A 13,927-nucleotide genomic window follows, 5' to 3' on the forward strand; every position below is an offset into this window, starting at 1 on the left:
AAGACTAAGAATTTTACAAAATTAATGACAGAAACCAAACTACATATCTAGGAATCTCAGAGAACACCAAACAGGATAAATAACAAAATACCTACACCTGGTAATATCATGTCAACCTTCAGGAAACCAAAGACAAAGAGAAAATCTTGAAAGAAGCTACAGGGGGAAAGATCCTCACCTATAGTGGAAAAACACACGTCTGTCAGTTTGTTGTACTGTGGGGGATTCCGTGCTGCTGTGATGCTAGAAGCTATGCCACCGGAATTCAAATACCAGCAGAGTCACCCATGGCGGTGGACAGGTTTCAGCTGAGCTTCCACTCTAAGACAGACAGGGAAGAAGGACCCGGCAGTCTACTTCTGAAAAGATTTAGCCAATGAAAACCTCATGAATAGCAGCAGAACACTGTCTGATATAGTGACAGAAGACGAGCCCCTAAAGTTGGAAGGCACTCAAAAGACGACTGGGGAGGAGCTGCCTCCTGAAAGTGAGTCGACCTTAATGACATGGGTGGAGTCAAGCTTTTGAGATCTTCATCTGCTGATGTGACATGACTCAAAATGATAAGCAGCAGCTGCAAACATCTACTGATAATCAGAACATGGAATGTATGAAGTACGAATCTAGGAAAACTGGAAGTTGTCAAAAATGAAATGGAACACATAAACATTGATATCCTAGGCATTAGCAAGCTGAAATGGACTGCTTTTGGCCATTCTGAATCAGACAATCACATGGTCTACTACGCCGGGAATGACCACTGGAAGAGGAATGGCATTGCATTCATCACCAAAAAGAATATTCCAAGATCTATCCTAAAGTACAACACTGTCAGTGATAGGATAATATCCATACACCTACAAGGAAGACCAGTTAGCACAACTATTATTCAAATTTACGCACCAACCACTAAGGCCAAAGGTGAAGAAATTGAAGATTTTTACTAACTTCTGCAGTCTGACATTGATCAAACATGCAATCAGGATGCACTGAAAATTACTGGAGGTTGGAATGTGAAAGTTGGACACAAAAAAGAAGGATCGGTATTTGGAAAATATGATCTGGTGATAGAAACGCTGCCAGAATTCCCATGATAGAATTTTGTAAGACTAATGACTTCTTCATGGCAAATACCTTTTTCACCAACATAAACAGCAATTATACATGTGGACCTCGCCAGATGGAATATACAGAAATAAAATAGACTATATCTGTGAGAAAAGACAAAGGAAAAGCTCGATATCATCAGTCAGAACAAGGCTAGGGCCAACTGCGGAACAAACCATTAACCGGTCATATGTAAGTTCAAACTGAAACTGAAGAAAATAAGAACAAGGTGATGAGAGCCAAAGTACAACCTTAAGTACATCCCACTTGAATTTCGGGACCATCTCAAAAATAGACCTGACACAGTCAACGCTATTGACCGAAGACCAGACCAGCTGTGGAATGACACGAAGGTCATCATACATGATGAAAGCAAACATCATTAAAAAGACAGGAAGGTAAGAAAAGACCAAAATGGATGTCAGAAGAAGACTCTGAAACTTGCTTTTGAACATCCAGTAGCTAAAGTGAAAGGAATAAATGATGAAGTAAAAGAGTTGAACAAAAGATTTCAAAGGGTGGCTTAAGAAGACAAAGCATTATGATGATATGTGCAAAGACCTGGAGATGGAAAACCAAAAGGGAAGAACACACTCTGCATTTCTCAAGCTGAAAGAACTGAAGAAAAAATTCAAGTCTCGAGTTGTAATATTGAAGGATTCTATTGGAAAAATATTAAATGACTCAGGAAGCATCAAAAGAAGGTGGAAGAATACACAGTCACTATACCAAAAAGAATTGGTTGACATTCAACCATTTCAGGAGCTACCATATGAGCAGGAACCAACAGTACTGAAGGAAGAAGTCCAAGCTGCACTGAAGGCATTGGAAAAAAAAAAACATGCTCCAGGAACTGACAGAATACCAGTTGCAATGTTTCAACAAACGGATACAGTACTGGAGGCACTCGCTCGTCCTCATCTACGCCAAGAAATTTGGAAGACAGCTACCTGGCCAACTGACTGGAAGAGATCTATATTTATGTCTATTCCCAAGAAAGGTGATCCCACAGAATGTGGAAATTATTGAACAATATCACTAATATCACACACAAGTAAAATTTTGCTGAAGATCATTCAAAAGTGGCTGTAACAATATATCAACAGGGAACTGCCAGAAATTCAACCCAGATTCAGAAGAGTAAGCAGAACCAGGAATATCACTGGTGATGTCAGATGGGTCCTGGCTGAAAGCAGAGAATGCCAGAAAGATGTTTACCTGTGTTGCATTGACTATGCAAAGGCATTCAACTGTGTGGATCATAACAAATTATGGCTAACATTGCAAAGAATGGGAATTCAAGAACATTTAATTGTGCTCATGAGGAACCTGTACATAGATCAAGAGGCAGTCTTTTGAACAGAAAAAGGGGATACTGGGTGGGTTAAAGTCAGGAAAGGTATATATCAGGGTTGTATCCTTTCACCATACCTATTCAATCTGTATGCTGAAAAAATAATCTGAGAAGCTGGTCTGTATGAAGAACGGGGTATCAGGATTGGAGGAAGGCTCATTAACAACCTGCGTTATGCAAATAATACAACCTTGCTTGCTGAAAATGAAGAGGACCTGAAGCACTCAGTGATGAAGATCAAAGACCACAGCCTTCATTATGGATTATACCTCAACATAAAGAAAACAGAAATCCTCACAACTGGACCAATGAGCAAAATCATAAGAGATTGGAGAGAGGGGTGGAAATACTCTATTACAGGGTACTTGCACTACATGTGAAGCAGTATAGTGTTATCTAAAAGTAGACTTAGATTAGCTAAATATATTGTGAGGTGATATCACATAAAATAGCAGAGTAAGAAGATCTAGAGGTCAGTCACTACAGCAAAACAATAATTACTGGAAAGTGCAACTGAAGAAAACTCTTTGGGAACTCTGGAACCCGACGTGCCACTTATATTAACCAAGTGCTCTATGAAGGAATGGGCTGCTGATCTTTCCGAAGCCATTGGCCAACTGCAAAATTAATAGAACAGAAACTTCAGTGGCCATACACAATTAGCATATACATTCTTCAACTTTAGTTTGGAAAAGTCACTAAACAAACAGATGACTGTATCTTTCAAGTAAAAACGGAAATCTTTGAGGACTGAGAGAATCGGATTTCCAGGACTACCACATTATAATACCCGGAATTTCAAATTTCAACAAAAAAATTACCAAACATAGCAAAAAAAAAAAAAAAAATCCCACAATAAAGTAATGGCCTACACAGACAAAAAAGGGAATTTGACAGAAACCAATGTTGAGGAAACTCAGATGTTGAAATTACTGGTAAAAAATATTAAATCAATTGTCATGAGCTCAATGAGCTAAATGAAAGGATGGACCAAATAACTAAAGGAAATTAGGAAAATAATGCATGAACAAAATGAGAATATCAAAAAGAGACAGAAATTTAAAAAAGGAACCAAACAAAATACTGCAGTTCAAGAGTATAATAAATAAAATGAAAAAATTCATTGGTGGGGTTAAACAGCAGGTTAGAGCAGGAAGAGGAAGGATCAGGGAGCTTGAAGACAATTGAAATTATAAAATCTGAGAAACAGAAGAAAAACAAATGAAGAAAAATGAACAGATCCTAAGGACCTGTGGGACACCGACAAGAATACCAACATATGTATTATAAACCGAAACCAACTGTATATGTATTACAAGAGTCCCAAAAAGAGAAGAGAAAGGGGCAGAAAAAGTATTGGAAGAAATAATGGCCTGAAATTTCCCAAATCTGATGAAAAACATGACTATGTATATCCAAGAATCTCAACAAACTCCAAGCAGGATAAACACAAAAAGATCCACGCTGAGACACATCGTAACAAACTGAAAATCCTGAAAGCAGTAAAAGACAAGGAGAAAATCCTGAAAGCAACGAGAATTGAATTGTTATATACAAGGGATTCTTAATAAGATTTAAAATTGGTTTCTCATCAGAAACCATGGAGGCCAGAGGCAGTAGGAAGACATATTTAAAATACTGAAAGAAAAAAACTGTCAACCAAAAATTCTCTATCTGGCAAAAATGAAGGAGAAATTAAAATATTCCCAGATAAACAAAAGAGGAGGGAATTCACTAAGAGTACAGCTGAACCACAAGAAATGCAAAAAGGAGTCCTTCAAACTAGAACAAAGAGACACTAGATTATTAACTCAAAGCCATAGGGAGAAATAAAGAACACCGCTAATGGTAAGTACGTAGATAAATATAAAAACCAGTAAATTTGGTTTGTAACTCTTCTTTTCTTCATACATAGTTTAAAAGGCAAATGAATAAAATAAAAATTATAAATGTGTGCATGACTGTTAATGATACGTGTCAACTTGGCTAGGCCATGATCCTCAGCGGTTTGGCAGATACTGTATAGAAAGGGAGGGGGAGGGGGTTGGGTGTGACAGTAAGGGAATGGGAAATAGGAGGAAATTAAGATCTACTGATCACTAACGGTAGGCATTTCGCATGCTACCCAATAATTAATTACACAGCTTCCCAATAATTGTATTTGTTTTATACACACCTAAACTGAGGTTAGACACCCTGGTGGTGTGGAGGTTAAGCGTTTGGCTGCTAACCGAAAGGTCAGCACTTCAAACCCACCAAGGGCTCCACAGGAGAAAGGTGGCAGTCTGCTTCTGTAAAGACTACAGCCTTGGAAACCCTATGCAGCAGTTCTATTCTGTTCTATAGGGTCGCTATGAGTTGGAATTGACTCAACAGCAATGGGTTTGGTTTGGTTTTTTTGAAACTGGGATTCATCTGTCTAGTAACTAGAAAGCCAGTTTTTTTAATCCCAAAAACGTCTCCTCCTATAGAAAACAAGGAGGCTACATCGTGGCTCTGCCCTGGGTCTGTTGGTAACTATTCCCCTTGGGTGATTTGCTAATTTTCTCTAAATCCAAGTTTCTTCTGACATTAAGAGATTTAAACAGAATACTCTCTAAAGTGCTTTTACTACAAAGAGGTCATCTGGAATGCATCAAAGAGATGGGGAAAAATACAGAGGTTATTTAGAACAGAGTTTTACCTTCCTGCTCCTAAAATGGTATTATACCACTATATAAAGAAGCAGAACAAAGTCAAAGTACACTATTCCGACTCCAGGCCTCAGCAAATCCATTAAGCAGACAAAACCTTCATGTACCACTGCTAGATGTGCTCAGGTGCTCTTTGGAGTTAGCTGGTCACTGATTTCAACAGGCCCTCCCTGGGGTTGAAAGAATACCAAATATTCAGAACCTCAGGTACCAGGATCCTTGGCTTCAGAGATCAAACGTTCCAACCCTCCAGATCCTACTACAATTCTGAATTTAAACTGGGCTGGAGGATAACCCTAGTTACTACTTTTATATTATGAGCTAGTTCAAACTAGCTCGATCAACAAAGATCCACAGAGTGTTCACTGAAACAACTTAATTCTCTAATCAAACTGCATTTTAACAACTAAAAATGACAAACACCACTTATTTCAGAAATCTAAAAAGTACAATGAAAAGGTAAGATTCTAATTTATGGCACTTCTCATAACACACAAACCACAAGAGATGTTGCAAAACGTTTAGTACCCCTGCTATGCTAAGGGAAATTCAAATATATAAATGGAACCCAAAAACTCTTTACAGAAAATCTCCACATTTAAACAACCAAAAAAAAGCTGTCAAAACAGTGTACAGAAAAGGTAAGCAAGGTTTAGGAAATGCAATTAATTTTTCCAGTTAAAAGTAAGTATAAGATGGTTATGGCGGAATTTGCATGTTTTTATGCAGTGGGTTTTTTTTTTATAACCTGTTGAAGGAAGCCCTGGTGGCATACTGGTTAAGTGCTACGGCTGCTAACCAAAGGGTCGGCAGTTCGAATCCGCCAGGCGCTCCCTGGACACTCTACAGGGCAGTTCTACTCTGTTCTATACGGTCGCTATAAGTTGGAATCAACTCAACAGCACTGGGTTTGGTTTTTGGTTTTGGTATAACCTGTTGAAAAACTATTCAAAAATATTATTTTCAATCATTCACATGACACCTGGATTCGTTTCAAAAGAATCTTGTAGAAGATGGGGACCTGGGGGAAACCAAGGAGTGGAAACATGAGTCTTTAACTGTTGAAGCTGTGATAGTTATACAGGGGCTCATTATCCTATTTTCTTTCTACTTTCATATATTTGAAATTTGCTCCGTAAGAAAAGTTTAAAAATTATTATACACTCTTAATGAACAAATTTAACACTTATAACCTAAAGATAAAGACTAGTACCTTCCAATCTTTGAATTTTTGCTTTCACAGAAATGACAGCTTCAAAGGGTGAAACTCTCAGCTCAAAACATGTTCCAGTCAGTGTTTCAATGAAGAGCTCCATGGTATCATAGAAAGGAAGTTTGTAGTAAAATGATCCCACGTTATCTTCATTGAAGAATGGAGGTTCTTTTTTGTTATCCATTACTTTGACTTTTCCATTTCCTCTGGAATATGTTGTAAGCAACAGTATTCCAGCTCTAGCCAAGTCAGCTTTGAACATTGGTTACATATATCATTGTTCATGTTTTGAGTTTTGTACCTAAAAAACAAGAACATTTTTTTAACAAGTCTATCTGAAAGTCTCAGTCCTCCATAATGATTTCCCTAACAACTCAGACCCATTTCAATCATCCAGACAGCCCCAGAACTCATTTTAGCGCTTAATCATGTCTAACCCTCAGTATTTCACATCTGTCTCTGAAACTGCTCTGCTAACTAGGCTGAAAGATCACTAAGAACAGGTATAATGTCGGTAATTTTCTGTATCTTACTAGAGCTCAGCACAGTTCACAGTTCACGGTACATGCTCAAATATTTGTTGTTTTGTAGTTAATGGTATTTAAACCAACAAACTCAACATGTCAGAGGATGTTTGCAAAACTTTGAAAAATGTATGCATATCCTTTTCTAAAACATGTACAGAAGCAGCTGCTCTTTTGTTGTTGTGTTGCTGTAAATGTATCTATTACACAATTTTTGCCAATTCAACTTTTTACAGGTACAATTCAGTGACAGGTACAAAATTTTTTTACAGGTGTACAACTTACTGACAGCAATTACATTCATCGACTGAGCAACCCGTTACCCTTTTTAATGTGAATTTACCATCACCATAAACTGAAATCAGTGCTCCATAAGCAATAACCCTCCCAAATCCCTCTCTCCCACCCCTGGAAACCACTAATACATTTTGATTTCTATACATTTTTTGCCTATCCTTGTCTTTTCATAAAAGTGAGACCATTCAATATTTGTCCTTTTGTGATTGACTTATTTCACTCAGCATGTCTTAAGCTTTATCCATGTCGAAGCAGTATCAAGACTTCATTTCTCTTACTGGATCAGTAGTATTCCATCTTATGTGTGTACCACATTTTGATGGGCATTTAGGTTGTTTCCACCTTTTGGCTATTGTGAATCATATTGCAATGAACATTGGTGTACAAAGTCTGTTTGCGTCACTGCTTTCATGTTTTGGGGGTATATTCCTAGCAATAAAATTGCTGGGTCATACGGTAGTTCTATTTTCAGTTTTATATATATACATATACGTATAATTTTATTCATTTTGTTGTTGAGAATATACACAGCAAAACACACACCAACTCAACAATTTCTACATGGACAATTCAGTGACAGTGATTACATTCTTTGAATTGCATAACTCCCTCCTTTTCTGAGTTGTTCCTCCCCCATTAAATAAATTCACTGCCCCTCAAGGTTCCTATCTAATCTTTTGAGTTGTTGTTGTCAATTTGATCCCGTATAGATAGTTCTTACAAGGACATGATGCTCAAGGCATACATTCTTTACTAGTTAAGCTAAATTATTGTTTTGTTTTAAGAAGGCTTCAGGGGATATCTCATGGCAATAGTTTCAGGGGCTCATCCAACTTTCAGGGCTCCATGAAGTCTAGAGACCATGAGAACTTGAAATTCTGTTTGCATTTTCCCCCTTTTGATCAGGATTCTTCTACAGAATCTCGACCAAAATGCTCAGTAATGGTACCCGGGCGCCATCTAGTTCTTCTTGTCTCATGGCAAAAGAGGCAGCTGTTTATGGAGGCAATTAGCCACACATTCCATATCCTCCTCCTGCTCCTGACTCTCCTCCTTCCTCTGTTGTTCCAGGTGAATACAAAAGTTAACAGCTTTTTAGGGGATTCCTTAGGATTTTCTATATACAAGATCATGTCATACGCAAAAAGAGATAGTTTTACTTTTTCCTTCCAATCTAGATGCTTTTATTTCCTTTCTTTTTTTTTTTTTTTTTTGCCTAACTGCCTTGCTAGAACCTCCAGCACAAGTTGAGTAGAAGTGGCAAGAGTGGACATACTTGTTCCTGATTTTAGGAGGGAAAGCATTCAGTTTTTCACCATTAAGTATGATGTTAGCTGAGGGGATTTCACAGATACCTCTTTTCAGGTTACGGAAGTTCCCTTCTATCCCTAGTTTGTTCAGGTTTTGTTATTTTGTTTTGTTTTTTAAATCATGAAGAGGCACTGGATTTTATCATATTCTTTTTTCTGTCTATTGAGATGACCATGTGGTTTTGTATTACATTGATTGATTTTTGTATTTTGAATCAACCTTACATTCCTAGGATAAATCCCACTTGTACATAGTGTATAATCTTTTATATATCTTGTTGGATTTGGCTTGCTAGCATTTTTTTGTCTATATTCCTAACATATATTGGTCTCTAGTTTTCTTTAGATGGCTTTGTCTCATTTTGGTATCAGAGTAGTATTGGCAACATAGAATGAGTTGGGAAGTGTTCCCTAGAAGTAAGCTTCTGAATGTATTTCAGGATAAGTAAAGCCTCAGAGTGGGAGGAGGATACCAGAGAAGTAAACCTATGTGCACAGAAAGTGAACACTAGGGAGGTGCAAAGGTCAAGAAGAAATACAGGTCATAAAAATTTACATTTTTTAACCGAATAATGATATTACTTATATCTCTGCAATTTTCATAACAATGTGTTTAAAGAAGCAGGTATTTTTAAATGATTGTGGTTCGGTTCATAACCTATATCTCCATTCCATAGACATCAGAAATCTGGACACTATACAAACACTTGAAACCCAACATGTTCAAAATTATAGTCATTTTCCCCACAAACCTCATTCTTGTCCTACACTCCCCATCTTGGTAAAGAGTACCACCATACATTCAGTCACTCGATCCAGAAATCCAGGGACAATTTTGGATTTCCCTCCCCATCCCCATGACATCTAATTGACAGTATAACCTCCTAGTACTTCTATAATCTGCCACTTTCTTCATCCACACTGATGAGGGTTTAGTTCAGGCCTTCATTATCTCTCAATTGAGCAATTATGATAGCCTAGCTATGATCCCTGATTCTTGCCCTTCACTCTTCCAATCTATTTTCTATGCTGCCAATAGTTATCTTTTCAAAATGGAGAGCTGGTCATGTTATCTCTTAGCTCAGGACCCTGCAATGACTTCACACTTTTACACTGTTTACAGAATAAAATTCAGACTTATTCAAAAAGCTCTTACGATCCTGCATCTCATCTTCCAGTCCCATCTTATTTCCCCATATACCCCCCCACACACATCCCGGAACACCTTGGGAACTCCATCCTCTAATCATCTGAACCTCAGGCCTCAGCCTCTGTATCTTTCTCCTGCTCCACTCACCACCCTTGCCACCCTTGACCAGCTGACAAGCACCTAATCATCTTTTAAGACTCAGTTCAAATATCAACTATTCCACACAGCCTTTTATATTTACTCTCCTTTGCACTGCAACCTACATCATACATTGCACCCATAACAATCAATCTCATTTTTTACATGGCTTTCTTACCCTACTAAGCTATAAGGTACCTCAGGGAGAAACCATATCTGATTTACCTAACACCTAGCACAGTGTTTTGCACATGTTGGTACTCCTTAAAAATTTTGTTTAAAGAAAGAATAAGCATTCACTATCTCAATTGATCCTTAGAACAAACTTGTGATATAGGTAAATAATAATCTCTGTTTTAGAGATAGGGAAATCACTAATAGTAAATATGATTTCCTAAAAACCAAACTGTCTTAATTATTTAGTGCTGCTGTAACAGAAATGGAAACCCTGGTGGTGCAGTGATTAAGAGTCTGGTTGCTAACCAAAAGGTTGGCAGTTTGAATCCCCCAGGCACTACCTGGAAACCCCACGGGGCAGTTCTGCTCTGTCCCACAGGGTCACTATGAGTCAGAATCAACTCAACGGCAATGGGTTTGTTTTGGTTTTATAACAGAAATACCACAAGTGGATGACTTTAACAAACAGAAATTTATTTTCTCAGTTTAGGATACTAGAAGTCCAAATTCAAGGCCCTAGCTCTGGGGGAAGGCTTTCTCTGTTGGTTCTGGAGGAATGTGTTTGTCTCTTCTGAGCTTCTACTCCTGGGCAGTCTTCATGTGGCTTGGCACCTCTCTTCTCCCATCTCTGCTTGCTCAATCTCCTCATTTTATAAATCTTATAAGAGACTGACTCAAGACACACCCTACACTAATCCAGTCTCATCAACATAACAAAGACAACCCATTCTCAAATGGGATTATAACCATAGGCATGCAGGTTAGGATTTACAACACATATTTTTGGTGGACACAATTCAATCCATAGCACAAACCTACTGCCCTCGAGGAGACTCTGACTCATAGCGACCCTGTAGGACAGAGCAGAACTGCCCCATAGGGCTTCCAAGGCTGTAAATCTTTGCTGAAGCCCGCTGCCACTTCTTTCTCGCATGAAGCAGCTAGCGGCATTGAGTTGCTGAACTTTCAGTTGGCAGTCAAGCACTTAACCACTGCACTACCAGGGCTCCTTCACAATTAATTAGGAAACCTGAGTTGTACTGTACAAATCTGCTGCAAAAGACCCCTTTAAAGCGTTAAAAAGCAAAGATGTCACTTTAAGAACTAAGATGCCCCTCACCAAGCAATGGTATTTTCAATCGCCTCATACGCATGCAAAAGCTGGACAATGAATAAGGAAGGCAGAAGAAGAATTGATGCCTTTGAATTATGGTGTTGGCGAAGAATATTGAATAAACCATGGACTGCCAGAAGAACCAACAAGTCTGTCCTGGAAGAAGTACAGCCAGAGTGCTCCTTGAAAGCAAGGATGACGAAACTTCATCTCACGTACTTTGGACACGTTATCGGGGGGACCGGTCCCTGGAGAAGGACATCATACTTGGTAGAGGGTCAGACCCTCAACAAGATGGACTAACACAGTGGCTGCAACAATGTGCTCAAACGTAACAATTGTCAGGATGGCGCAGGACCGGGCAGCGTTTCGTTCTGTTGTACAAAGGGTTGCTATAAGTCCAAACTGACTTAATGGCACCTAACAGACTGTTAATAGTCCTAAAGAGACAGTATCACAAGTAGGTAGCAGAGCTGCTCTGAGTGCTGTTATGCTATTTATTAAAATGAGTAATAAATATGGTAATAGAAAGTACTGTGCTAATAATACTGCAGGCTGATAGTGGTAAAAAGCTTTTAATCTTAAATAAATAAAAAGCTGTACTGCTCAGATTTTATTATTCTTATATCTTTAATATTAAAATGCCTGCAGGAAAAATAACTTTGAAGCTCTTGAACCCTAACGGTTTTTCCCCTCCTCATTGAAATAACTTTTTATAATATGATTTCGGATAGGATGCAGATCCTTAAGCACATGCCTATCATATTATATCAAATAAGAATGTACTACAGAAATATCAGTGGGCAGACCCTCGTTCCCCCAAAGCCAACAGCACTCCAAAAGTGCTCATACTAGCAGCTCCAGCAATAGGAGTCAAGGATGACAAAATGAACATTCCAGAAATACAGGCATGGGTGATCAGTGCCTCCCCAAGGAATTTAGAGACAGAGGATATAAGAGCATTCCCTTCACCATAGTACTCTTCCATAGCAATACTCTGAAAACAGTAAACAAGCTGGGAGTGGGGAGAAGGTTATGGAAAGACAACTAGGGAAGTCCTTCATCTATAACAAAATCATTATAACAGAAAAAAAAGACTACAGACTAGAAGAAAAACAACAACCCAGTATGGCACTAAATACACTGGCACACTCACACCATAAATTTGGGCCATAATCAATAGTGTAATTTTCAATATTTGAAAAGAACTAAGGTTGGTAACTATACTAAATTCAAAACTCAAAATGTTGCCTCTATAAAATAATCATACTTCACCTCAGCAGTAGAAATCACTGTAACAGAGGATACAATGAGGCCATGAAATCTAGTTAAGCCAGAATGGAGGTATACATGCTGGCAGAGGAGAAAATGGAAGCTACAGCTGGCTGAATATCAAGCCAGTACTTAAAAGCAGAGACCACAGACAGCTTCTGAAAGTGGTATGTGGTCATGCCTGGCTGAGCCTATTATGGGACCTTATGATGCTGGAAAACAAGAGGCAATGAAGACTCACTGAAATGATGCAATGATAGGGTCAGCTACAAAAACAGAAACCAGGCCCACTGCCATCAAGTCGATTCCAACTCATAGCGACCCAACAGGGTTTCCAAGGCTGTAAATCTCTACAGAATCAGACTGCCACATCTTTCTCCCACGGAGCCACTGGTGGTTCGAACCATCAGACTTTCATTTAGCAGTCAATCACTTACAGAAAGGACAGAGGAAAGCAAAGAGGACAGAGGATAGAGAAGGAAGAAAAGCATCACACCTAGCTATTAAAAGCAATAAAACATCAAAAAACATTTCTAGAAAGAATGTTGTTATTGTTGACGTTATTGTTGATGTTAGGTGCCATCAAGTTGATTTTGCCTCATAGTGACCCCATGTGACACAGCAGAGTTGTCTCATGAAGTTTTGGGGGCTGTAATCTTTACGGGAGCGGATCACCAGATCTTTATCCCCTGGAACCGCTGGGTGGGTTCAAACCTTTCAGTTAGCAGCCAAGTGCTTATCCACTGTACCACCTGGGTTCCTTCTGGAAAAAACAGTCTCTTCAATAATGGTGCTGGGACAAATGGAACGCCACATGCAAAAGAATGAAGCTAGAACCATACCTCACAATATACAGAAGAATTAACTCAAGATGGATCGCGGACCTAAATGTAAGAACTAAAACCATAACGCTCTTAGAAGAAAATATACGGGTAATGCTTGGAGACCTAGTTTTTGACCATGGATTCTCAGATATGACCCCAAAAGCATGAACATCAAAAGATAAACTGTACTTCATCAAAATTAAGAACTTCTGCACATCAAAGGATCTTATCAAGAAAGCAAAGAGACAACTCACAAAATGAGAAAATATTTGGAAACCATATATCTGATAACGGCTTACCATGTGGAATAAACGAAGAACTCCTACAACTCAAAAACAAAAAGACAAACAACCCTATTTAAAAATGGGCAAAGGACACTGTCTTAAGATGGGTTCTCTAGAGAAGAAAAAGAAGTGCAGTATATATACACACACATATATACACATACATACATATGTACACATACACACACATACATGTATACAGGCAGAGAGAAAGAGAGATTTATATCAAGGGAATAGCTCACACAGTTGTAGCGGCTAAAAAGTCCCAAGTCCGTGGATCAAGTGTCAGGCTGGAGGCTTCTCCTGATTCATGTGGCTGAAGGGGCTGAGAACCCAAGATCAGCAGGTCAGAGAGCAGGCTACTGCCTCACGGGCTCTGGAGACTGATAATCCAAAATCCGCAGGTAAGATAGCTGCTGGCTCAAGTCCCAAGAATTGAAGTTCACATCATGACAAGCTGAATGCAGGAT

The 13,927-nt window shown here is 38.7% G+C and overlaps 1 protein-coding gene across 7 annotated transcripts in view; it reads right to left on the reverse strand.

The window, feature by feature from the left end:
• ZFAND4 (zinc finger AN1-type containing 4) overlaps positions 1 to 13,927 on the reverse strand; it is a 138,323-nt gene that overhangs the window by 122,479 nt on the left and 1,917 nt on the right. For 2 of the 7 annotated variants that reach the window (XR_002785508.2, XM_023547159.2), the window contains exon 1: positions 6,368 to 7,277. The exons of 2 other annotated variants lie outside the window; for them this stretch is intronic. Coding sequence is in view for 4 of the 5 variants with exons in the window: in XM_023547159.2 (XP_023402927.1) it covers positions 6,368 to 6,629 (262 nt within the window). In the remaining variant the exon portion in view is untranslated. Of the gene's footprint in view, positions 1 to 6,367; positions 7,285 to 13,927 lie in introns of those variants that run through there. 3 more of the 7 variants (XM_023547157.2, XM_023547158.2, XM_010589278.3) reach the window with 3 other exon arrangements.

The sequence above is a fragment of the Loxodonta africana genome, chromosome 16 (genome assembly GCF_030014295.1).
Source record: "Loxodonta africana isolate mLoxAfr1 chromosome 16, mLoxAfr1.hap2, whole genome shotgun sequence".
Classification (NCBI taxonomy): domain Eukaryota; kingdom Metazoa; phylum Chordata; class Mammalia; order Proboscidea; family Elephantidae; genus Loxodonta; species Loxodonta africana.